This window comes from Penicillium rubens (genome assembly GCF_028828025.1).
Source record: "Penicillium rubens strain IBT 27055 chromosome Unknown utg000004l_segment0_segment0, whole genome shotgun sequence".
NCBI lineage: Eukaryota > Fungi > Ascomycota > Eurotiomycetes > Eurotiales > Aspergillaceae > Penicillium > Penicillium rubens.
The window spans coordinates 3,039,874-3,066,484 of NW_026890602.1; the positions used below are offsets into that span (position 1 = coordinate 3,039,874).

At 37.4% G+C, this 26,611-nt stretch overlaps 6 protein-coding genes across 6 annotated transcripts; 2 read left to right on the forward strand and 4 right to left on the reverse strand.

Moving 5' to 3' along the window:
• Window positions 1-2,634: 2,634 nt before the first annotated feature.
• On the reverse strand, window positions 2,635-3,270 carry N7525_011122 (uncharacterized protein; the record flags this gene model as incomplete). The annotated part of the gene is made up of 4 exons (XM_061215352.1): window positions 2,635-2,676; window positions 2,930-3,023; window positions 3,062-3,099; window positions 3,250-3,270. 4 exons carry the CDS (start codon window positions 3,268-3,270, stop codon window positions 2,635-2,637), a joined length of 195 nt encoding a protein of 64 aa, XP_061067864.1.
• A 1,102-nt stretch (window positions 3,271-4,372) lies between these two features.
• On the forward strand, window positions 4,373-4,865 carry N7525_011123 (uncharacterized protein; the record flags this gene model as incomplete). The annotated part of the gene is made up of 2 exons (XM_061215353.1): window positions 4,373-4,581; window positions 4,646-4,865. 2 exons carry the CDS (start codon window positions 4,373-4,375, stop codon window positions 4,863-4,865), a joined length of 429 nt encoding a protein of 142 aa, XP_061067865.1.
• A 4,007-nt stretch (window positions 4,866-8,872) lies between these two features.
• On the reverse strand, window positions 8,873-9,590 carry N7525_011124 (uncharacterized protein; the record flags this gene model as incomplete). Its single annotated transcript, XM_061215354.1, has 2 exons — window positions 8,873-9,001; window positions 9,531-9,590. Coding segments are annotated over 2 exons (189 nt in total), but the record flags the coding sequence as incomplete, so codon positions are not given.
• A 4,218-nt stretch (window positions 9,591-13,808) lies between these two features.
• N7525_011125 (uncharacterized protein) lies at window positions 13,809-14,577 on the reverse strand (the record flags this gene model as incomplete). The annotated part of the gene is made up of 4 exons (XM_061215355.1): window positions 13,809-13,989; window positions 14,121-14,218; window positions 14,378-14,440; window positions 14,560-14,577. 4 exons carry the CDS (start codon window positions 14,575-14,577, stop codon window positions 13,809-13,811), a joined length of 360 nt encoding a protein of 119 aa, XP_061067867.1.
• A 128-nt stretch (window positions 14,578-14,705) lies between these two features.
• Window positions 14,706-18,297, reverse strand: N7525_011126 (uncharacterized protein; the record flags this gene model as incomplete). The annotated part of the gene is given in 16 exon segments (XM_061215356.1): window positions 14,706-14,896; window positions 14,978-15,200; window positions 15,354-15,440; window positions 15,522-15,569; window positions 15,588-15,782; window positions 15,858-16,022; window positions 16,206-16,241; window positions 16,412-16,422; window positions 16,529-16,718; window positions 17,047-17,065; window positions 17,111-17,271; window positions 17,313-17,539; window positions 17,605-17,808; window positions 18,046-18,071; window positions 18,120-18,198; window positions 18,231-18,297. 16 exon segments carry the CDS (start codon window positions 18,295-18,297, stop codon window positions 14,706-14,708), a joined length of 1,929 nt encoding a protein of 642 aa, XP_061067868.1.
• Window positions 18,298-19,085: 788 nt separating this feature from the next.
• Window positions 19,086-19,843, forward strand: N7525_011127 (uncharacterized protein; the record flags this gene model as incomplete). The annotated part of the gene is made up of 3 exons (XM_061215357.1): window positions 19,086-19,146; window positions 19,476-19,682; window positions 19,731-19,843. The coding sequence occupies 3 exons, from the start codon at window positions 19,086-19,088 to the stop codon at window positions 19,841-19,843; spliced, it is 381 nt and encodes a 126-aa protein (XP_061067869.1).
• Between the last annotated feature and the right edge of the window lie 6,768 nt (window positions 19,844-26,611).

The window sequence follows — 26,611 nt, forward strand, 5'->3', positions numbered from 1 at the left end:
GCCGGATACTGGTAGGCGGCCGCCGGGCGAGAAGGCCACTAAATAAACTATATCTAAATAGCCTTCGAGGGTCTAGGTAAGCGCGCCTATCGCTAGGTCCTAGAGCCGTACTATCCTATCCTAAGAGCTAGACGCTAGTAGGCGGCTATCGGGCGAGAAGGCTACTAAATTAACCCTACCTAAATAGCCTTCGAGGGTCTAGGTGAGCGCGCCTATCGCTAGGTCCTAGAGCCGCACTATCTTATCCCTAGAGCCGGACGCTAGTAGGCGGCCGTTAGGCGAGAAGGCCACTAAATAAACTATATCTAAATAGCCTTCGAGGGTCTAGGTAAGCGCGCCTGTCGCTAGGTCCTAGAGCTATACTACCTTATCCTAAGAGCCGGACGCTAGTAGGCGGCTGTTGGGCGAGAAGGCTACTGAATAAACCGTATATAAATAGCCTTTAAGGGTCTAGGTAAGCGCGCCTATCGCTAGGTCCTAGAGCCGCACTATCTTATCCCTAGAGCCGGACGCTAGTAGGCGGCCGTCGGGCGAGAAGGCCACTAAATAAACTAAATCTAAATAGCCTTCGAGGGTCTAGGTAAGCGCGCCTGTCGCTAGATCCTAGAGCCGCACTATCTTATCCCTAGAGCCGGACGCTAGTAGGCGGCCGCCGGGCGAGAAGGCCACTAAATGAACCGAACCTAAATAGCCTTCGAGAGTCTGGGTAAGCGCGCCTGTCGCTAGGTCCTAGAGCCGCACTATCTTATTATTAGAGCCGGACGCTAGCAGGCGGCTATCGGAGGAGAACGCTACTAATATAACCGTATCTAAATGGCCTTCGAGGGTCTAGGTAAGCGCGCCCGTCGCTAGGTCCTAGAGCCGCACTATCTCATCCTAAGAGCCGGACGCTAGCAGGCGGCCGTCGAGCGAGAAGGCCACTAATATAACCGTATCTAAATGGCCTTCGAGGGTCTAGGTAAGCGTGCTCTATTCTTCCTTAACTTATGGTAACTGATATATCTAAGTGGGAAGCGACCGTTTAAACTCTCTACGTATTATCCCCGTTCGGGGTGTAAATACAAGTCCTACGTAATAAACTTAAAGGGGGGCCTGATCAACTATCTAGCGATTTTTCAGAATAAAGCGCTTTATATTATGAACGAAATCTAAAATCAGAGAAGAGTCGTTACCCTAAATCTATTAGTGTATATTATCTATGATTATCTTCGGAACTTACCGATATGGCCGTTTAGAGCAGATCAAGAATACCTAATACCGCTAACGTAAGGCGTAGTAGGCTTATTACTTCCACCTAGTGCAAAAAGTGCACCTAGAGAAATCGATAAACATTATATATCATGCCAGGTAAGACCGTGTATTATACCAGATAATACGCCCAGTATCGATAGGCGTATTTCAGTTCGGGAGGTATATAATACTAAATCGAATCATTACTAATTTCATTCTATTATATACCTTCGCTTAGTAGTTTATAGATGTTTTTCTCTAGGCTATCCTATATGATCTAACAGTATCGTTCTATAAGACGCTAGTTTACGTACTTTCTATTAATCCAGAATTTGCTTTCGTCTTCGCGGTAATCTAAGAGAAAATGTTGGAATGATAGATAGAGGATCCTGACTAGTATATCGAAATTATCTGGTACACTAAGCACTAAGTGGAGCTAGTCTAATCGATATTTAATATCATCTGACTCTCTACCTATTAGGTAGCTAAGAGAGTTAATCGAGAGCGGAGTGGTAAGAATAATGATCACTCCGACTATCTCCTTAAACTCGTCGAGTAATTACTATGACTCTATTCTATTCTATCTAGTGAGAAGTTGCTTTAGTATGGGAATATATGTTCTATCTATCTTAGACATATAGGTTAATTAGTCTATCAATATCGCTTCAAGTCGCTTTTAAGGGTTCTATCTTATATCACCGATAAAACGATATATAGTAGCAGCTATAATAAATAAAGGGATAGCCCTATCAACCAATATCTTAGTAGCTACGTCTCTAGGCCAATCTAGTGGAAATAAGCGCCTCTATTTTAGGCGTCGGAACTGATCCTCAAAATATAAGGATATATCATACTCTATCACTAGCTTTTCGATCTTATGGAGGACAAAATCCTTATAGGCATCGGTGATCCCTTCGAAGCCTAGCCTAATCGATAACTTAGGTCTACTTATTAATAAAAATCGTAGTTATATAGAAGTTAACTTTCGAACTTATAGTAAGAGCCAGAGAATAATCCCTACCTTATCTTCTAAATCGCATTTATCTAGAGTATTAATCACGACCACTCTCCTTATAGTCCCTTCGCGTTACTTAATATCTAATAGTGGATCTAGTAGAAGCTTTTTAAATTATTCTCTTAACACCTTTTCCGTAATATTAGGGTCATTATCAATTACCTTTTAAACTCGAGGTAGCATTTAAGGTATTCTATTAACTATTTACTAGGTTAACGTTAGGAAAAGCTTTTCTACTATTCCTCTATCCTCTTTACCTCTCCGAAAGAAGAAGCTAGCCCCGAGAAGCTACTACTCTTAAAGACAGCTTATAACTATTTAGGAGATTATTAATTTCCCTATCCCTACTATACCGTTTAACTAAAATATATATTTTCCGTATAGTGATTTTACCCACTCTTCGATTTCTCGAAGTAGGTCAATCCGGGTCCCTAAGAGACATTCACTATATTGGTTACTATAGGAGTCGAATGCTACTTATTTTATAATCTATAATCTACCAAGGTCTATCTTTTTATATATCGAGTTAGTTAATCTCCTAGATTAGCGTTAGAGTTGGCCTTTGATATCAATAATTAAGAGATCGGATTTCGGTCCGAAGCCTACGTTTGATTAACCTATAAGGATAAAGCAAATGATGTTTTATACGACTCAAGCTCTATGATAGTAAAATCTACCTCTAACTATACTAGTGGCTATTTTAAGGCTCGAAGGCCCTATTTCCTTATCTACTTTTATGTCGTTTCCGGATTGATTCTCTCTTTTAAATTTATAAGTGCTAAGGAGTATTTAGCGATATTATCGACTAGGTCTTACGTAGTAGTGAGTTTATTACCATTAGATCCACGGATCAGCTTATCGAGCGAGTGTAGGACTTATGAAAGGGCGGCGACCTTCTCTTAGAAACGCTAAATATCGTGCTTCGCGCTCTTGATATTATTAAGATATTTTCTATATATTTATAAGATAACTCCGGTTAACTAGATAACTACGATAACACTTACTATATCCGAAAGTGGATCCATGGTTAACAAGCCTTCCACGGTATTAACGATATCAAATATATAAAGTAAGATATCGCGAAGGATGATAGACAAAAATGGAGCTTACGCCCCTTAAGGAGGGGTAGGTATCAAAGTGAGGCTAAGAGTAATGTGGACCCTGATTGGCGCTTGTCCGATCGTTTAAGCCACGCAACTACCATAAGGGGTCGTTCGTTTCTATCTAAGTGGAAACTCTTGCAACCATTGGCTGCGCCCGGCACAACTGGGTTCGAAGTGGCATCAATAGAATGTTACGAATAACGGACACTTGGGATGAGAAGATCGGTAGGGGCCTGTGAGTGTGTATTGGGATTGATGATTTACAGAGACCCGCTATCAGCTTTCATGGAATTTTGTTGAATTCTCGTATTCATTGTGTAATGCACGAGCAATATATAATACCATGCTCAGGCATTTTACGTATCCATCAATTTAACGCGGCCCGCTCAATGATTGATCTGCGCCAATACAGCCGATTTCGAGAACGACTATACCGCTCAGGGTTCAGATGTAAAACAGACCAGGTCAGAAGAGAGGCCTAGATACATGGTGGGGAATTATTGCTGATCGAGGTATTCAACCATCGACAGCAGCCGCCGATGGTAGAAACAACCTCAACAATGAGCCCACACAACATGAACGACCCGAGATTGTCATATCCAATCAATAAATCAGCAACAAATATTGCTGGTGGAATACCACGGTACTACATCCTCAATACTCCAACGCATTTTTCGAGTGAATACGAATAACCCTTTGACTCGATATCTTCCGCAATTTGTTGCTGATCGTTTCAAGCATTACCGTAATGACCAACATCAAAAAAGTGATGCGCTAAGGTGATTCCATCATTGTTGCAGGCCCTTTGATATCCGTCACATTGGCCATTCCCGTACATATGGTTGCATTCGTTTTTCTTGTTTTGAATATTGAAAAATAATTCTAGTCGGTTTACGTGACTTAACAAGCGCCAAGGCATTCAGCAGCTACACCTAGCCTCTGGCGCAAATGATTTTGAACCGTTCTCAACCAGGCAGGAGCAATGAGCATTGACATTGGACGTCGTGCACTTTCAGTCTGAGTCATGAGCAGCAGGATGAGATCAAGCAAGAAGATATTCAAATCGACACTATATCAGCTCTATCTACTGGAGATTAAAGAGCGCAACTCCCTCCTTGCCAAAGCGTTCCATCTAGACCATGGGAAGGCAAGGCGTCTTCCAATCGAATTTGCCCGAAACACATGGGATGATAACATAGTCTCTTTCCGTGAGGCACTCATTAATGTTGAAAGGTATGTAGCTATCTCACTTAGTATCATCTTCCTTATTCGGATGGTATCTGATCGCTTATCTCAGACATCGGAAAGAACTTGGCATCCAAGGCGAATGTCCCTATCACTTCATGCAGGATGAACTACATAGCCACTCCGTTGATGCCAAGGGCTGGAATGAGGCCCAGAGTATAGAAGGTCTTATGAAGCGAGATGGATGGACATATCCCGATACGTTCGACGCTGCCATTAATTTCTTTTCAGAACTTCGAGAACGGGACCTGAAGCATATGACAGGTGAATAAAAGAGAGCTTTTGACAGACAGACTCGTTGGGCCGGAAAACAGGGTTATTACCGGGCCTACGACAAGCTACCCCTGTCCAAAGTCCCATAAGGCTTACTGAGACCGCGCCAGGATCTATCGATACTGATATAGAGAGTAGGGACGCACTGGAGAGTAGGGACGCACTGGAGAGTAGGGACGCACTAGAGAGTAGGGACGCACTAGAGAGTAGGGAGGCACTAGAGAGTAGGGACGTACTAGAGAGTAGGGACGCACTAGAGAGTAGGGACACACTAGAGAGTAGGGACGCACTAGAGAGTAGGGACGCACTAGAGAGTAGGGACGTATTGGAGAGTAGGGACGTACTAGAGAGTAGGGACGCACTAGAAAGTAGATATATAGGAGAGGGAGTAGAGGCTGGGTATGACGTACGGACCCACTAGAGTCGGTAAAGCGCGACACGGGTTTAAGTGTTATAGGTGCATTTAAAATTATTATAGCGCTCCTTTCTATCCCTTCGTGTAAGATTTTTCTCCTCTTTTATTTAAAGTAAAATAAGAAGAGAATAGAAGTAAGCGAGGACCTTCTTAGTCACCGAATAAACACCCTCGCCCTTTAACGGCTATAATGTTATTAGGGATACGCGATTATAAAGTTATAGTATCTTAGATATAAAGAGTATAACCTTATAGGAACCCGAGAGATCGCCGAGAAAAATATGGAGAAACTTCTTAGGATATTTGAAATCGAAGGCTATGGTAACCTAGAGCCTAAGTATAGAGTTGCCGCGACTATTGATTAGGAGGTCCTAAGAAAAGCACTTATAAAATTAAATCTTATCCTAGAAGCACTTATCGATCTAAAAAATCAGCTAAATCTCCTATTAGAAGGAGAGGATATCATTATTTATATATATAGGAAATATCGTTTGAAAGCTAGCGAGAGATTTAGAGAAATTACGTGGCTAGTTAATCTTTATCTAAATAGTAGGGTAGTATTAAAAAATATCGAATAGAGACTAATAACGTTATAGATATCTCGATCGATACACTCGCCTAATTACGCGAATAATCGATATAAAGTATAAGCTTCACTATCGGCGAAATATATCGTACCCTTAGGTTATACCAAATTTTATAAAACCCTACTTAGGAGTAGAAATGGTAGGCTAGACTTAGTTCCGAAGACTATTATAAATAAATACGACGTTTATAACGTGATAATTAACGGCGTCGTATTTTAGACGAGTTATTACTATACGTTAGGCTATAGAAGCCACTACGATCTTCCTAAATCACTAGGATATTAGGCCTAAAATGTCTAGAGGTATGTTTGATAATCGTATGCCTCGTATATAGCTAACTTCCTAGATACTAAACTATTACCTATACGTAGTCCTAGAAATATAGATAAAATTCCTTAAATCTTAGGACGGGTAGCTTATCGACTTAGATTCCGTGTCCTATATTAAAGGATTAATACCTAGTATCGCTATGGTAGACCGAAAACGTATCACCGATCTTATAGATTTAAAAAAGATATTTCCTCTTCTTAGAATAACTTAATATAGGGAAGTCCTTAAGAGTCGCCTTCTCTAAACACCTAGGAGAATATTATCTCTTACTACGCTTATCTAAGATATACTATTTATTAAGAGACTAGTAAGAGCGCTCTACTACCTCTATCCCCTAAAATTCAGATAAAGCCTTCGAAAAGTTATACTTACTTAATAGAATCTTATTAGAACTAGAGGTCTCCTTAAAGTCTAGATAATAGAATACGAGTTTATAATAATATAATAAACTAAATACCCGTTCGTTATATCTATACTATAGCTTTAGCTTTTTGCTTATAGGTATTTCGTCCACTAAGGAGGCCGCGTGAGAAATTTTCGATAATAATTTGAATGTTCTACTATAGATATAAGCCTAAGTAAGCTCACTATACTAGCTTCGCGATTGGACTTTAAGTCGGACTAAATTAGGTAGCTTCGAAGTAGAAATTTAGGGTAATATATAGTATAAGGCTTTTTCGAATCTCTTAGTAGGGAGGAGTTCTATAAATACGAAGAGCGAAAGGTGCAATCGATATTAAATAGACTTTAGAGCACGTTATAGAACCTTCCTAGGTATCTAGCGGAGGACGATAGTATAGCCCGATTTATAATAAATAACCTAGAACTCGAAGTAAGCTACCGATTTAATAGCCTAATACGAGACGAGTATCTATAGTAGCGTAGAAATATTTTTTATAATTATATCTTTGGTCCCGATTAGCCACTGTCGGAATATATAATATCACTCGGCGTAGTAAAAGATATTATTAGGTCGTTCTTCGGTAAAAGTTTATTTTTTTAGCTAATTTTAGATGAACGATAAGCTACCCCTATTCAAAGTCCTATAAGGCTTACTAAGACCGCGCTAGGATCAATCGGTACTAATATAGATTCTAAAGAGTAGTATCTATAAGTTTAACCTATAAATCTATCGCCTTCGGAAGCACCCTAACCCTTAATAAACTCCGGACTAGAGTTAGTAGAGGAAGATACTAGTGAGCTAATAGAGTTAGCTAATTACCTAAGTGGAACTCCCGATCGTGATACTCCACTATTAGTAGCTAGTTTCAAGGAAACGTCTTAACTAATAGAAACGAAAAACTACCTATCCGTTTAAAATAAGGTACCTAAGATTCTTTTAATGTGGTATTAATTATATTAAGAAGTGATCGTTTTATACCTATTCGAATCATAAGTCTATTATAAATTCTTTTTAGGGGGTGGATTTAACCTATAAGTAGTCTTATAAGATCTAGTAAGTGATTATCTCTTTATAGTGATTAATAAGTATGGAATAGGCACTCCGGATATAAATAAGGTATATAAAGTAGCTTTAAAAGAACGGTTGATACTTATCGGGAAAATAGACAATCTAAGTTATAGAAATAATATAGAAGGGACGATTTTATTAGATAAACTCTATGATTACGTTCTAGACTATAATGTTTATATAGGAAAGAGAAAGGCAGATTTTATAGATATTCGATTAGGAAAGCGTTATTAGGACACGGCACCTAATAAGGAGTTATAAGGAATAAAACTATTTTCTTATTCTTCAATCAATTTTTTATCTTATAGAGGATATTACTCCCTCCGCCACTTATCTACACTATTACACCCCCTTTTAGTCTAATAATAAGCTTCACTCTTATCTAAAGGATTACGCCTCTAAGTAGATAGCGGTAGTAGTTAACGATACTATAGTAGCGTACTACGTAGCGTACCTAGTGGGTACTATAACGGATACTTTACCCCTAGATTTGCCTATAATAAATTCCGATAGGCCTTATATCGCCCTACTATCTTTTATCTTAGTATAGCGCTTAATATCGCCTTCTATACTTAGAATATACCGGATAGATACTTATAAGCTATATAATTAGGTAAACTAATCGGAGTATAGGAGTCTAGATTATAAGTACGGCGGCTTACCACTATAGTTATATATCTATATCGGAATATAAAGTATAGAATATAGACCCCTTTATACTATAGATAATCCTCCTAGTAAATAATATAGGATACAAAAATAGCACTATAAATATTTTTTTGGCTTTCTATCACTTCAATTATAGTCCTAATAGACGAAGTTCTATTTCGTTTATATATTTAGTAGCCCCGATAGGTAGAGATTTACGAACGTAGTAATTAATATTCTTCTTAGCTCCTTATATTCCTAATAGCTAATTTATTAGGGTATATTATATCTAATATATCCTATTAAGGTGAACGTTATTAATACGTTTACTAATACGGATTCTTAAAGGAAATGCTTAGTAGTAATAACGCTTTAAACTCTAATATCCCCCTAGGTTTGCTAGATAAAGAAACTCTTCCTTTCGATCTATTATTATATATTCACATTTTTAGTTTAAATAATACTAACCTTTAGTAGATCCTCTACGGAACTAGAAGTATTCGCCTTCTCGATAAACGACTACGCTAACTTAGAAAGAGACGGTATACCTAGGCCTTATTTAGGGTCGCCTATATAAGTTAGTCGGTCACTTAATAAAGTCACGATAGACCTAATAGCCTCGATATCTTCTTTAATACCGTCGCGCGATCTTCTCTTTATTAAACACTCCCCTATATTTACTATCTAATGGTTAGAGTTAGTTATTATATTTATTAAGTCCTATACCTATCTTAACTTCGCCTTTCGATATAAGAAGTATATTACTATAATCTAATAAGGGATAAGAGGTCTTTAACTTATAGTAGATAAAAATAACCCCTCTAAGGATCTCTTTATAGATAGTTGCTATATCTACTTTACTAAAGCGAACGTTCGTTACTATATAACTAAGGCTAATAGCTAAATAATAATATTCGTATACGATATAGAACTTCCCTCTAGATTAAAAGCCTTCTATTAAATATACTAAGTTTTAGTATATAATAGATTAAAGTCGTCTAAAAGCGTAGGTATTTTAAATACTACACTATTTAAGAAAGTAGGTAGGTAGGTTCTTAGTGTCTTTAAGCCCTATCACGCCTAGGCTTACCTAGTTAATATTATAAGATAGATAGTACTATACCGGTGATTCCACTTTAATAGTTGATAAGCTATTGATATTTTTAGTTAGAATGATAGGGACCCTAAGTCGATACGTATAATTATTTTAGACCAATTTCTTATTAGGTTTCTCGATTTCGGTACTTTCCTTAACGATACTTCTATTATCGGGCTATAGTTTCTTAGGAAATTAAGTTTCGCGCTTCTCCCGATTTAAATTAGATACTATTCTAAACTAGTTATAAAAGTGGAAATATAATATTAACACTTTATATCCGAAGTGCTATCCTTATTTATATATTTAAGGATTATATTTCGATAACTAATACTCGCCTTAGGTACCCTATATTCGCGGATATATTTTTAGTATCGTAGGGTAGAGATTTACTAAATACTTTAAAATTACGATCGGCTAAATTGCCTATATATCTCTAGTATTTATTAACGTGTTAGGCACCGGATATATAGCTAAATATAGTTAAAGGTAGCCGGTCAGTAAATTTTCTCGATATAAGTGATTTTATATAAATCTAGTATTTTAGCTAAGAGACTAAATTAAAGAACACTCTTTTCTATTCTACCGTATTTAAGTACTTAGATTTTAGCTAATAAAGTAACTATATATTTATAGGAATTTCTTCTCTACGCTTTCGTAATACCTGATATTATATATTGCCCTATTCTCTAGCGTCTTTATATTCGTTTCGTTTTCTTATAGCCTAAGGAAGGCGCGTAAGCTTCTAGTTTAACCCTAAGGCTAGAACTTAGGTTCGAATAGCTCGACATTCTTATCTACGCGTGACCTAACTAAGTTCCTGATATTATACCGAGTTTGTGCTTATATATATACTAGTTTAAGATAAGAGGGCGTTTTATAATAAAGGGAGAGGATAAGGCTTACCTAGGATAATTATTTTCCCTATTTGATTTCCTATCTCTATATTAAGCTACTCTTCCTAGCTAACGCGTCCGCTACGTACGTCGATAAGCCTATTCTCACTAATATACTAAATTTTATTTTCTAAGTGAGTACGTAGTGGATTATAAATAGAGACGTAAAGTATCTACTTAGCGTAAGTAGATAGTATCGCTAATATAGAAATAGGTACGAACGTATCTATTATCTTACCTAATAAGGGTTTAGAGTAGGTCTCGTACGCTCTTATAATCACTAACCCTATCTAACTACTAGACGAGCGAAATTACCTATATACGTACTTAAGCCTTTTTATAGCTATCGAGAAGCTCCTTAATATATGGTAATTAAGCCGCGATGCCGATACCGGTAGCAATCATAAAAGTATATCTATAGTCGCCGATATTATAGTTTAATCTCTAACTAATAGATAACGGACTAAAAGGGCTATTAATCTAGGCCCTATATTCTCTATTTAGCTTAATGCGATCGAAGAGTCTCTTTATAAAACCGGAATAAGGACGAAGTAAGATTAAGATTAAAACCGCCCGGCTATTAATATTATTCTCCTACTAGCTAATAGTAAAAGGGTGTGATTGAAAAATATAAAAGATTCCTATAGAAGGAACTCCTAGGTTAATGCGTTAACCGGCGCGCACGACCTATAGTCTAGGCAATGATAGTGTTATTCGAGTAATATTACCTATATAGGGTTATAGATTTATTCGTATATAGCTTTTTCCTATCACTATATTACGATAGATAATACGAATTAGCTATAAAACCCCTATAATAACGAAGGTATATACGAACACTAGTAGGAATACCTAAAAATTCCCTTTAGCCGACCGGATATACTACCACACTCTATAGATTATTATTACTATATATCTAATATAGGTGATAAGGAATACTTTGTAAACCCTTTTCTTTACTAATAGTAATATTACTAAAGCTAAAAGTATACTAGCGGCCTTACTAATTTTAGTATCTATTTATATTTTAGGAGCTCTAGGAAAACTTACTAGGAGACTATAGAATTGTATCTCGTTCGCCTAAGATATCGCCCTTAATCGAGTAACGATTATAATATAAGCTAGAGCTTTAACTAGAGCTACTAGTGTAAATAATCGATAAAGGAATCTATAGGAATAGAGGGAAACTCTAAGAAGATAAGCGCTAAACTTATAACTACCGCCTAAAAATATTGGAAATAAGTTAATAAGTAAGAGCTTCGCTACCCTCTTACTAGTATCTTAAACGGAATAGACCCGTATAATATTATAGACCCTAGTGCCGGCAAAATAAAGAACTATTAATATTAAATAGGTTCTTAATATACGTCTAAGACCGGCGAAGTGCTAGTAGGATCGGGTATAAATTATATAGCGTAATAGAAACGGTCGAACACGAGAAGATAAGAAAGGAGAGGTTAATAAGAATAAGAATATATATAATATAAGACGGTATAATATAAATAAGAGAGCTATAAGACCGAGGACTACGCCGTAGATTACCTCCGGTGTTATTAGAAAACGAGTGATAGTAAAATAAGTTATTTTAGTGAAAAGTCTAGAAACTTATTTATCTATTTTGGTATATACTAGGGTCGGATTTATAGGTCTTTATCTTCCTATTTGCTTCTTTCCTAGCGGTACTTAAGAACCATAATATAGCGGGCCTTAGCTAGTTAGGATTAGTAGAAAATCAAGTGTATAATCAAATCCCTATACCCCTAAGTTGTAATGGTGCTAGCTTAGGCTAGTTCCTATCTTAGCTTTTTATGGGGCGAGAAGTGGAGAAAGTCCGCGACGCTACTTTTGTGTCCGCGATTCTACTTTCGTGCCCGCGACTCTACTTTCGTGTCTACGACTCTACTCTTGTGTCTGTGGCTCTACTTTTGTGTCTGCGGCTATACTTTTGTTTCCGTGGCCCTACTTACGTCTGTGTAATTCTACCGTTTTCGAGCGCCTAGAGCTTTGGCCTACTTCTTAAGGATAAGCGTAAAATTAACCTTACTATAGTACTCACTAGCCTATCCCCACTATGGCTTCGGAAATCATCGATAACTCCGGACAAAATATAATTCGCTTACACCCTAGGTAAATAGCCTATGTCTGCTAGAGAGCTATTATAATAAAGATAAAGTAGGCCAGTATGCCCTCTTTGCTATTAGTGGGAGAAAAAAAGGCCTTAGCCAATCTTACTATGGTGAAGATGTCTTAACCTAACGAGTTAAATAGTTCCTTCCTAACAGCTACCGCTAAGAATGATCCTAGCTGCGAATTAGAAAGTCTTAGCTATAATAGGTATATTCCTAAGATATAAGTTTTTCTATCACACTTTCTACTAAGATCTTGATATTAAAATCCTATCTAGGTATGGTTTACCCCACCTTAGGTATCCTTCCTAAAAGTATTCTTTGAATTAGAAGATCAATTAGGCTGGTTACGGATGGCTAAGCCTTAGTAACTACTTTAGGTACTTAACCGTCTTAATCAAAAGAAGAGACGCCGGTAGATAGGGCGCTAGCTTCTCCAAACTATAAGTTACGTTATATAAAAATATAGTGGGCCTAGTGGAGGCTTTCTATTATGGTATATCTACTCACTTTGTTTACAATTACTATGGTTTCGCTGTCAATCTTACGTAAGTCGGCTTAACTCCTACCTTGGAATTAAGTGAGAAAGATCTAGCGAGCATCTGTAGAAGTGTTCTTAGGGGCCTTGAATATATCCATGAGTAGCTCTATATAGTCTATAGGGGCGTTAACTGTGATAATATCATCCTATGCTCCGATAGAGCTATCAAGATAGGTAAGTTATATATAACATTATCCTTTATGGATAGAACACTAAGCCCGCTAGTAAATATCGGGGATAGCATGATTAATGATGGTCCTACGTCTATGGATCTTGATCGTGAAAATGTTGGCTCACTATTGCTTTAACTGGGTGATTCATATGGATATATGAAAAATCCCGAAAAAATCCCTAGAAAAGCTGCCTGTAGGCTGTCGAAGTATATAACTCACTTTATAGAGTATGTTAGCTTATTATTATATTTATATATATTTAAGGTTCGGCTACTATTTAATATCATTTAGTCTTACGCTAATAATATATAGCATATATTCTTTTAGCAAGTGGAATCAGACAGTCGGACTTGGTATCTTACACCTCATTATCTGGATACAATCATACACTAGGGGTTTATGATATAAGAAACGGAGACCTGAGCGAGACTATGGTTCTCTTTCTGATTTATCACTTATAGCTAAGGCAGAAAATTATAGGACTCTCGTTATTACTAAGCTTTTTGCTATTAGTTAAATGTAGTTTATACTAGAGAATTTGATGCTATACCTTATCCTTTACGTATTCCTAGCCGTTACCCCTAGGATAATATGATATAGAGGAAGATTAACTCTTAGATATAGAGGGGATGTTCGTTACGAAACATCAGATTGTGTTCTTATTTCAATCTCTCTAGTTTACCAAATTTATAAATATATAGCAAAATGAGGGAGTAGGCAACGGATAGGCCAGAGGTAATCACAGTCAAAAGCACTATGATAGACCAATCGCTATCGTAAGCAGTATATAGGCTGATAATCGTGGTGAGAAAGCCAGCTAAGGCATTAAGAAGCGTGGGACTAGTATAATTAGGGAAATTCTCGTATAATGAATAGATGATACTCACACAAAGATTCGATTAGTAAGCTAAATATAATTCCCCCGATATTCCTAGAATAGCTAGCTTATGATGGCCAAGCCTGATATAAACAGTACATATGCCGTTGCGAGAAGGGGAGGATTCTGAATAGTATTTAAAATCCACTCCCCTACTTTATTATCGGCGAGGCTATTGTGGATGGTGTCGGACTTTTAGAGAGATGTGAACGTTCTAGGTATGATAAGATATCTAGCAAGAAGTATCTAGTGTGCTATACTAGTAAGAACGTTATCTTGCTAGGAAATTCCGTCCGCTTCTATGATTATCCGCATATAACTAGATTCGAAGGGCTTGTAAGTCGAACTAACGACTTGAGTATCCGGATGACTAGGGGACTGAGTTGCTATGTTCGCATTTGTAAGCTGGGTAGGCTATAAAATAGAGGGTAGCCTTTGGTTCTTAAGAAAACCTACGATATCTAAAATAGCTCGTAAGAGATTATATCAACTAGAGCTTGACTTATTTTCATAAAAGCAAAGTATAATCTAACGTAAAGGGTACGTACCATCTATTCTCCCCTCTATATTATACTAACTTTCGTTCCGCTTGATTGAATTAGGGTAAAGGTAGGATCTTCCGAGTAACTACAAAATCTTAGTAGATATTTTGTCGTATTATAAAAGGAAGTATATTCTATTAATCATATTCACTAGACTTGATCTGTAGAGCCTCTTTATTAGTAATAATATTTGCTGGGTCTATATCCCTATAGAGATCCTCTAATAATCGAAAATGCTCCAATCTGGTGGCGAAATATCGAGTGAGCCGAGATAAATTACTCTCGGGGCTTTCCGGTAGGCCTTCTATTTTACTGAAATTTATTCGTTCTAGATTAGGATACTACTGTTCCTGCTAGTCTCTTAGCTTGATGGCGCCGAAACCCTAAGCCTCTTTGGGTATTGTGTTACTCATTAGCTGTTTATCATTAGGGGGCCACGATCTATCCTCGACTGAGTTATAGATAAACGACCCTCGCTGATGATTAAAGACTAGGTAGATATCCGTATCGCAGAACTTGGTAAGCTTATGAGCTTTGGCTTTCAATGTCTGGGACCGCCTTGCGAATTTAACTCGGGAGTTCCTATAAGGATCGGGGCCACCTATGACTTCAATATCATTTAGTAAAAGAATCTAGAATAAGGAAAGGGGTAACGAAACTTTATAAGTCATAGAAGTTATAAGTTTTTGCTATAGACGAAAAAGGACTCGTATTTATACCCGAGAGTTTCTTTATCGAACACGCTATAAATACATTCTAGGTTTAATCCCGGTTTAAACAAATACGCGTTTCCTAGGATAAATATCTCCGGAGCCTCTTGATTCGCGCTTACGTCTCCTACCCCTAACGGGATTTCGGATCACGTCACAGCTCTAGTAAGGTTATCGGTAGGGATACCCATGGTTATCTTAACCAAACGAAGACCGTAGGCCTTATCGTAAAACAAACGATACCACACTCTCTAGGAAGCCGCTAATCCTCCAGCGCCTTTTAGAGCTAGTCTATAAATATATATTCACCTTATACTCTAGATAGCGGGCTAAGAAAGTAACGGAGCGGCTATAGCATCCACATAAGGGGCAGAGACTATCTAGACCCCTAAACCTATCGATTAATCCACAATCTAAGATATAGCTAAGCCTATTAGGGTAGAGATTTTCTAAAGCTAAGATCACTATCCGAGCCGGCCCTTTATAACGCACTGATCCGCGACACTAGAATAGAGTCGCGGTATTTTCTAGCAATAAGTCGACGACAAAGAAGAATCTAGAGACAAGTAGTGTAGTTACCGTATCCCGGGCCATTCGTCCACTACTAATATAGAGGATGATAAGATCGCGATAGTCCTCTATAGCCTCGACAGCGTCAATAGCATAAGGCGCATTTCCTAAAGGCACGTCTAGGCGGTGACTATCACTTTTAATAGAATCATCTAGACAGCTTCGCCATTTTCTCTAATCGCTATCTATCTCTATAGTTAATATCCACGCGTCAAATCCCCGGCGTACGAAACTATCACGAAAGATATGGCGGAAATACGGGGTTTACTTATTAGACTGCGCTTTTCTAGTACCTAATAACAGTATTCTTATAGACCCTATGGCTGTGGGCCAGATTTAGTGCGAGACCTGATATACAATCTCTCCCGCGAAGTTATACTTTAGTCTACCGTCCTAGAAGGAACCGATTCCCTATAGATCCGCTAGCGTAAAAAAACTTATGACCTAATGGTTAGCCCCACTCGCACCAAATAATATATAAGATCGACTTATAACGGAGCCGCGGCGGTAGCTCTTGCTCTAGATTTTAGTTAGCGCTTGACTATAGAAAATAGGGTATATACCAAGCTCAGGCCTACATTCGCTATATAGTTAGTTCATTTCGAGTATCATATAGACGTATTATTCGGAAGTCTAGTCGTGTTAGTAAAAATATAGGCGGATATGATCATTGAACTTACCGTTTTTATCCCCTGAGTCATAGGCCACGTTAAAGTTACCTATCATAAAAGTACTTATGTCCCTAGAAATGCTCGTGGTTACCACCCCAACCTTCGGGCCGGAGCGTCGTGGTCCTAGTGGATCTTCTCGAGTGGCACTAAAAATATAACAACGCTCTCCAAAGGCACTTTTTAGGGCGGCATCGAAGACCTACGAATTATAGCAGCTGTTATATAGGAGCCGTTTGACCTATTTAGCCATGTCCCTAAAGACGGATATAAATCTAAATACCTAGCGAAATAGTAGAGGTAAGATAGAGGGGCGTCTTTTATAGAAAATACGACGTGCTAAGGTATTAAATCGCTCCGAGCAATACGTAACGTCCTATATCATTGCGAATAACCTAAGGGCGATAAGGCCACCTATAATATCCTTTATTAGGTTTCCTAATTCTAAAAAACTATATTTGCGCCATAAGGTTACTAACTTACCTAAACTTATGCCGAGTGCGAGATCTACCACATCTTATATCGCGTACGGGCGTAGATATTCCTACACTAAAAGTAGGAACTCTAACGGAATCACCCCCCTTACTCCACTACCATCGATAGTAAGGATTGTAGGGCTTATAGTCGGTGGAAGAATATCCACCACTAACGGCCTCTAGTAGAGGCAATAGAGATAGCCCTTGATTATGAACTGATACTCTAGCCCGGGGGTAGGGCTTCCGAAAACCTAAGTATAGCGGTCGCACACTATATATCTATATACTAGAACATATTATCTAGAACGCAGAAGGCAGACTAGACAAATACGATTGCTTCGCATATAATATAACTGACCACTAAAGGACTTAAGTTCTTCTTTACGTAAATTCGCCGAAGAGACTACGTTCTCCGAGAATCGCTTATATAAGCGCGAAAAATGAAACTCAACCAGATCAGTTTCTTTCGCGGGACACACGTCGGGCCATAGTGCCTTAGAACGGCGATATGCTATAATAATAACAGACCGATACAAAGTTCTAAATACTATACGGGGGTTAATAACTTTCTAATATCAGCTTCAGCCTATGAAATATTGAGATAGGACTAACTAAGCATCTCAGGTATATAGTGGTCCATAAAAAGCGCGGACGAAATTGTGGCGGCTAATCCGGAGAGGGGGAGATTAGCGCGGTGGCCGGTCTTAAGATAATACGCCAAATACGGCTCTACGCATAAACTAATAGGGCGATCCTTCCTCGTAGCTTTCACGAAATCGAACGGATAAGAAATATCCTTTAGTGTATATTGGATCGCTACTTAAAATAATGCTATCAAATGCGTCCTATTCGGCCGAGCTTGGTTTTCTTATCGAATAGAGGAAATGGCGTCGATCTATTCTGTGATCGACGCTTTGATTCGTTGGAATCTTATGATATCAGAGAAATTATTATCCTATAGGTATAAAGATATAGAGCTAGAGAACAATCCGGAGAGATCATTATATCCGCTTTCTTGGATTCTCTGGTAGAGTAATCCTATACCAGGCATACCCCTCTCTTCTTTTATCACAGATACGCTATAAATAAATATCGCCCTTAGTAAATGTTATGATAAAAAGGAGGACGTAGAACGAAGCTGCAAACAGCTAACGAGAAAGTGCACGACCTTTTCAAGACAGGCAGCGTCGTCGATAAAGATATAAACTATATCTATAAAGACAAATATCAACTATAACCATAGCACCAGCAGTATTTTAGCCGCTGAATAGTTGTTCTAAAGAACGGGATAGCTAACGCTAGCATCAAGTCTCTTTATAGGGTACAATTTGTCGGTGTTCGGGATATCACTATCAGCCAATAATACTAGCCGGCGGCTTTATAAAGAAGCGATATCGTATCGCAGTTTTATTAGAGCCTCAGATTCATGCCTTTTTATATTATTTAGAGGATAGAGCTGCTAAAGAGCGTGATTCTTGGTTTTCCCGCCAAGGAATACATATAATGATAGATATTAGTCATCTTGGTCACATAACTCGGAGACCACACGTCGCAGCCGGCCGTTGTCCTAGATTACAAGCGTGGAATCTTCCCGGGTGCCAATATTAAGCCAGCCAATATCTATCGAGTTTTGCATTGTAAAGTAAAAATGAAGAATCTACGTCTCTTATGCCTTACGGTGCGAAATATTTATATATAAATATTACTCCTTCATATGACGGACGTGTTTTATAACTAGGGTGATAACATAGCCTATATTTGCAGTGAATAACCAAATAACCTCGTCCTTACCTCGTCTTCACCCCGGTCCTTACCTTATTCTCACCTCGTTCTTACCCTAACCCACATTTACTAGTATAGATCCCGGACTACGTACTTTTATTAAGGCCAGCTCTCGCCTCCCTAAGTCTAAGAGGCAAAAGTCAATAGGGATAACAACAATAGGGTACTATAACCAATAAAAAGCTCCCATTAACCAACAGTTAGTGGCCCTATCCTAGTTATTAGAAGTCTAGCGCTTAAGAGCAGAGCTAGATATAAGACCCGTCTACGGCGTCCGAGACTAATTTTTATTTTACTACCTTGCCCTAAACATGTCTAATTATAAGCACGATCATAACTACGAAGCGTCTCTAGCACTTAATGTCCCAGATAGTCCGTAGGAGACCTATAATCCCTTTATTTGTCTTAGCACTAACGAAAACATATATTACACACAAGCAGACATTAACTCATATAACGCATTAAGTGCTTTCGTTTAGTAGTAGGATATGATCATAGTGTAATATGTAATGTGAAAAAACCAATCAGCATATTAAAAGCGTGCCCGGAATCGTCTAGGGTCTCTTCGATAATAGAGTTATATAGGGGTGGGTGCGAGTATAGGATAAGGTATCCTTCCCCTATAATAGGTCCTAACTAGAGCTAACAAACTAGTAGCTAAGCCGATACATTATTATCCTTATCTTCAAGTTATCCATAAGGCCCCGGGGAGATTAAGACTATCTCGCATACGGATAAAGCCCTATCTATCACTCTAAAGCGATTTACGAGTACGATAAATCAATTCGGTGCACTTTCGCAAACGCTTAGTAACAAGATCGAAGGCCTAAATAGCCGCTTCGACGATATAGAGCGCTATCTAGATAGTATAGAGAACCGCATAGATAGTATAAAGCAGAGCATAGATAGTATGAAGTATAGCATAGATAATTTATCTTAGGAAACGGAAAGCTTAGAGGTCAAGTTTAAATCTGTCAATGAGTATCTACTCGAGGTCATAAGGCGGGAACAGAGGGTAATAAAGGAATTTGGTGACTTAGTAAGTCGCTACCAAGAGCAAGAAATATAACAGGTTACCTAGCACGTTACAAATTCTATAATATGCGTTAGTATTTTCTGAAAGAGATGAAAAGAAGCCTAACACTATAATAAGATAGCACTCGGTAGATTCCACAGCTTAAGTTCCTTCACGTCTAACCTATAACCTAAAATATTTAATAAATTAAAAATAGCCCCTAGCTCCACTTCTAGAATTGGATCCCTAAAGCATTAGGTATTGCTACTCCGACTTGTGTAGGCACGCGGTTGCCTATATAAGGGCGTCTTCTAGGGAGCTAAAGATATTAAACACCCGTTCTTAGAACTATAAGAGTATCTGTTTGGTCTCTTTATACCACTAAAGCTCTACTCTAAGATAGCCCATCTCATAAGTAGTTTCTTCTAACTAGGTCTTGAAATCTGGCGATTGTCGCTTTACACGTTATAACTGGGACTATAGTCTCTCGAGGTTAGACGATATGCCTCTAAGATATAGAATTTGATGGTCCGCGGGAGTAATCTCCTCGGATATAGGATCGAGACGTTGGCTAGTATATCGACTTATTGTGTTTGATGAAAAATGCAATCAGGACTATAGATAAAGAGTTTCGCCCTTTAGGTTGGTATAGAAATATTAAAGAGATCAAAGGAGGCTTATAGCGGGAGGCAATACCGTTCCTAAAAGGACGATATTAATAATGCCCTCTATCACCCCTTAACGCAAGCGGAGGTGATAATTGATAGGGCAATATGACGCCACCTACGACACAAAATATGCCTTAACGTATATGCTAGTATATCGATTTCAATACCCGCCTAGGTTCCCTACTCTGTAGCTATATAGATTTAGATTAATTTCACCACGTGATTTTATCTAATAATATGCGAGTGTTATAGTTAGGATCGATAAATGAAAATACCTCTATAGATATATAATAGCAACGGCTTTATCGATAGATATAAGGATAGTAACTAAACTATTATATTCTTAATATTAGAAAAGAAGAGATGATTTATAGTTAACTTATTAATTAGGCCGATATAGTATAACTAGCCGGAATTTTGGGCCTTATTTGTAGGCGTTATAAGGCGCGTAATATCGTTCGTTGCCGTGTATATCTGTGTATCCACCTCGCACTAACCTATAGCGCACCGCGCTTGCCAAGACCTACGAGTCTCTCCATGCGATAGTAAAAATAAGATACGACACTAAAAACAATAAAAGACTTGTGACACTAAAAATAACTTATAATACCGACTAATTCCTACAACACTAAATGCTATAAATACTATAGTTAGCTATATATCGTCACACACTATAGTGTTTAGCCACTGATAAAGGAAACGAGCCTTTAGGTCTTTATTATATAATAAAGACTAAACTAATCCTTTAAGATATGTCTTCTAAAGCCTAATATCAAAATCTAGTGGTAGCTCCGCTATCTGCTACTACTATTCTTCGAGTAAAGCCGACTTTTTATCTATAGTATATATGATATTTACTAATTCTATTTTAAAAATCTAGGACGATACGAACACCGTAAAATATAACGATAACGTCTTTATCTTAGTAGAGAAGCTATTACGCTAAGACTAGTAGTTAAAGTATTACTAGGGGCTTTTAGAGCTTAGGATTAATAGCGATTCCGTGGCATATCAAAAATTATATATCTATTACGAAAGGTCGCTTTCTAGGATATAGTATTAAAAATCGTAGCTTAAGGCTTTACTACGTTATACTATAGAAACCTATTAAGCGTTATCCTAAAGCCTTTACTTAGAAAGGGATAAAGTGCGAGGGCTCGAGTCCTATCTTAATAAGTTATACCTAGCTATTAATTTATAGCTATAGCGATTGAGTTAATATAAGTAGGAGTCCGGATATGTTAGTGATAAGGGAATAATGGAGCGCTTTCTACTAGAGAACTAACGTTAGCGAGAGTTAATCAATTATCTTTAGTCTCTCCTCTACGTACGTAAATAGGCTATATAAGACCTTTAGGCTACTTTAGACTAGTTGTCTTAATAACCCCTTAAAGGGAACGTAGGTTAAGGTAGGCTATTTAGGTCCTCTATTTGTTCGTTAGAAGAATCGAATATCGAAATCATTACGGATATACCTTCTACTAAGGGCTGAGGTATTAGATAAAGGATTTTACGTGCTACGCTAGGTTCCTTAATTTTATTTCCTCCGAGTTTATATAAGAATATTCTTTTCCGTCACTAGTAACTAGCCTAAGTAAAGGTCTTAACTAAAAACGAGTGCTACGTCTATAGCGCTATACACCTCTAGATACGAAGGGACTATATCTTAAGTTAGTTTGTGGTAGATAAAGTTATGGCGTTTAATATTCCGTGTTCCCCGAAAGTGAAACTAGGATAGATCAGGTAGCCTTATAGCGATCACTACCTAAACGAAGATCACTACCTAAATGGAGGACTAGAAGCTACCGGCCTATTCCGAACCTTTTATTATAATAACGTCCTGCCTCTAACTATTCCCCGGTACGTTGGATAGTAGATTAAATGTTAAGAAATAAATCTTTCTTTCGCCTCCTTTTCTTCCTAGGCTTTTCCCTATTCCTTAAAGAAACTCGATTATAGTGATATAAGCTATATGTATATATATCACTAAGACGGATCGAACCGCTCGAACCGAGCTTTATTAAAGTTTTATACCTCTAGCGATCCTAAAGGGGTAATCCCGGCCACTTAATTAGAACCTTATTACGCTAACGGTCCTAGTCACTAACGGCGCGTAAAATTCCGCTTATATTAGATATTATAACTATTTAGGTTAAATCCGATTTTATTTCTTATCCGAAAACGTATAGATAGACCTATAACGCGCTACGTCTAAGGTATCCGCCTATTGCCTAGTAATTCGCCTACGGTCTAAAATATAGTCACGATAACCGAGTGGAGGTACGCACTTAAGGTCCGTTCGTGATTTCTCCGACTATAAGCTCGTTGCTTTAATTCTTAGGTCGGCCGAGGCGCCTTATGATTCTTACACTCTCTTATCTATTACCTATAGGGATCGACTATAGAGCTTAGACCTCTGTCCTTAGTAGCTAGTATCTATCGACGGGCTCGACTATAGGTATAAACTAAACTAGGTTAAGGTCTATAGAAATTTTGCCGCGGCTCTAAGATAGTGTTGTGGCCGGGGTAGGAGAGCAATTGTAAAGGTTAGCGGTAACACTCTAGTAGCTAGACCGGGGTACTAGAAATAGTGTTATAACTCTTTCCTATATTATTTTACTATAGAGTCCTAGCTACACGGGAGTTAATACTTATTTCACCCTAGGGTAGGTATAATCTTTTTTTACGCTCTTCGATAAGTTATATTAAGGCTCTCTAAGCTTCGAAGTAATATAATAATTTTCGCGGATCTACCTTTCGAGTTACTAAGACTAATTGTCGTTAACCTCGATTACTACTCCTTAAGATCGTTTTCGCTCGTGAATAGAAGATATAGATCGGTTAGTATCTTAGATATCTTCTATATATTTAAAGTCGAGTTTATAGAAAAAGGGATAAAAAAGCTAAAAGGGCTCGCAATTTCTTTATTAGTATAATACGTGAGAGTACTTTATTATAATATATTAGAATTAGTCGACCTATATATATGATTTTTTAGCTCTTTATCTAGCTCCTTACTAATCCTTTTAGTGATCCTATATTAGGACTATTTTTCTGCTTATATTTATACACTATAGGAGTATATAAGAGATTAGGAAGATTTCTAGTAGGAGCTCCGAGGAAAGTAATTTTCCTATAAGGTAATATTTCGATATTTTAAAGGACTTGTAAGAGCTTAGAGTTTACTCTTAAAAGAGCGGACGGATATCTATATATTTACGGAATCACTTCGGTATCTCTCTAACCTAAATACTATTAAGCTCTCCTTCTATAGTGTAAAGGAAGATTAGCTTCTTTAGTTCTCTAATCGAGTATTTCTTAGGGACTCACTTTTCGTTTACCTTAAGGCGGTACTTAGGGGTATAGCTATTACTTAGTCTATAGGATTGATCTTAAAATATATAGAGATTAATAGGATATATTCTAAACTAGCTACTAAAGATAATAATATCCTAGAAATTGTAAAGGCTACTTTAGTAAAAGTTGAGAGCTTAACGCTAATAGAAAGCCCGGGGTTTCTAGGGTTTATATCCTCTATCCCTTTACCTTCCTTACGGCGGCTTAAATTAGTAAAGTGTTAGCTTATAGGCTTTGACTTAAGAAAGTTCCTAAAAGCCTAAGATGGGAGAGTGCTATATATATATTTTAAAGATAGAAATCAATTATATCATGAAATATAGAATACGGATAGCGAGTCTAAGCTCAAAACTTTGTCTAAGTCCTTTATCTACTCTAGGAATATTGGCCTATAAGAATGTCTTATACTTATAGGAGATCGTATATGATCGTATAATTTCAATGACTCTTTTATATACTCTCTAGAAGAATGGTCACGAATAATCCCTGAGAAGTTAGAATAGTTATATTATATCCCGAAACTGGTGTCACTACCTACACTCTTCGATTGGTTCTCGGACTCTAATGCCAAGATATACTATTAGTATATAGTGATGGTGTATAAGTTTGAACACCCTAATACTACCCGCCCTAACCTCACTCAATCAAATATTTAAAAGGTTGATCGGCATGATTGTTTAAGGGCTATTTAGTTAGGCGGTATGTTTCTCTTAGAAGGCGGTAACTAAAGGGGTGCTTAAATTATATATCGTCACTATAGTTCCGGAATATCACTTTATATATTATTACCGTATAGTGTAAATGTTATCGAAGGTTTTATAGAAGTAAATAAGTTAAATATGAGCTAGGGCCTTAAGGATTTAGTAACGTGTCACTTTATCTGTGTACTTAGGTTAAAACTAAATATATACCTCCTAAGACTACGGCACCTAAAACGGGTCGTAGAGGAAGTAGCAATATATAAAGTAGCTAAGCCGTTCTATTATTAATACCTAATTTCGACCGAGATAGATAAACAAATTTAACTTCTAGGTAATAAAAAGCGGGCTATTTAGCGATTAACTTATAGGACGCGACTCGCTTAGTATATATATAAGCTCTATAGATTTTTTAAAATTAAACCTCCTAATATCTCTGACTAGTTAAGAGGCTTAAACTTAAAGTAGACCCTTCCGAGGTCCGATTAAAGATAGAGGACGAATGTCTCTATATATAGTAGATAGATAATCTATCGCTTAAGCCTCTTTTTTAGAAGTATATAAGTAAACACTCGGTAGGGGCCTATATATAGCTTTACCGCGAGGTAGGTCAAACGTTTCGTGTAGTTCCTATAAAGGTAAACCTAATAACCCTTTAGGATAATTTATTGAACTTATAAGGGTTCTTATAGCGCGAAAAGTAAATAGACCTTGAAAATGTTACTCGTATATAATTTGAAAACCTTAGTCTTATAGAGAAACTTAGGGCGGCCGAAGATAAAGTATCTCGCTTTAAGGAGGCGGTAAAATAAGCGGAAGCCGAGATAAAAGATTAGAATTTAATCATTTAGGAAGCGTAAATGACTATTTATCTTCACTAGTAGGATATTTTGAACTAGATAGCCGTTACCGAGTGGTATCAGACTAAATGTTTGTAGTGCTCGAGTGTATTAGGGTAAATGATAGCTTTCTTATAAGACACTATATCTAAGACTAAGTGAGAATCGCTATTAGAGCTTTATATTTCGTTGAGGTACTTTTCTATAGTCTTATCTTAAATTTAAAGCTTTACTGCTATTAGAAGTTTTAAGATAGTTCTAGCTTATATACTAGACTAGGCCAGAATAGACAAAAATATGCTATAATATAATTGCTTTTTAAACTGGTAGCCTAATTACTATAGAAATTTGGGGATGAAGTCTCTCACGAAACAATTTATATATGGATTATCGTCCGTAGCATGATTTCTGGCCTATAGTATAGCTTTCACCATATATTATTATTTCTAGCCTATAGTATACTTTCTAGCCTATAGCATACTTTCTGGCCTATAGCATACTTTCTAGCCTATAGTATACTTTCTGGCCTATAGTATACTTTCTGGCCTATAGTATACTTTCTGGCCTATAGTATGATTTCTGGCCTATAGTATAGTTTTTACCCTATAGTATTGATTTTGAAATACGTATAATTACTACCGCGGGCTTAAAATATAAATTGAGTCTTTTTTCTCCGAATATAGCGAGGTAAACTAGGCTTTAAGAATTAATATGGTTAGAAGGTTGAGAAAGAAAGCCTAAAAGGCCTAGCGAAACGCCTATGATATCTAAATACCCGTGCCTACGGAAATAAGCTTAGACTCCGAATCCTAATAAGCTGAACCCTTAAGAGTATAAGAATTGAGGTAAGAGTAAAGTTAAAATAAGAAGGGTAAAGCTCCCGAACGAAAGGCGAGATTTGTTAGAAGTCTAACACTCTTAGATAACTTTGCCCTAAATGCGGGTGACCACGAATTAAATAACGAAACGGATAGCGAACTCGGGGATACTTCTAATTAAGATACTCCTATTGAATATAAACTAGACCCGCTAAGCCGCTAGGTTAAGGATATCATTTATAGCGAGATATTATAAGAGTCGGAAAGAATGGTTAAGGAGTTCTTTATATCCCCGAGCCCTTAGTACGAAAGATATCAATAATTCTTTTAAAGACTAAACTAATATATTCGGGGCGTTAATAAAGACCACGATGTTACCGACCTTAATACTAGTATTATCCCCGAGTCTAGCTATAATACCCTATATAAGACCTAGTAGGAA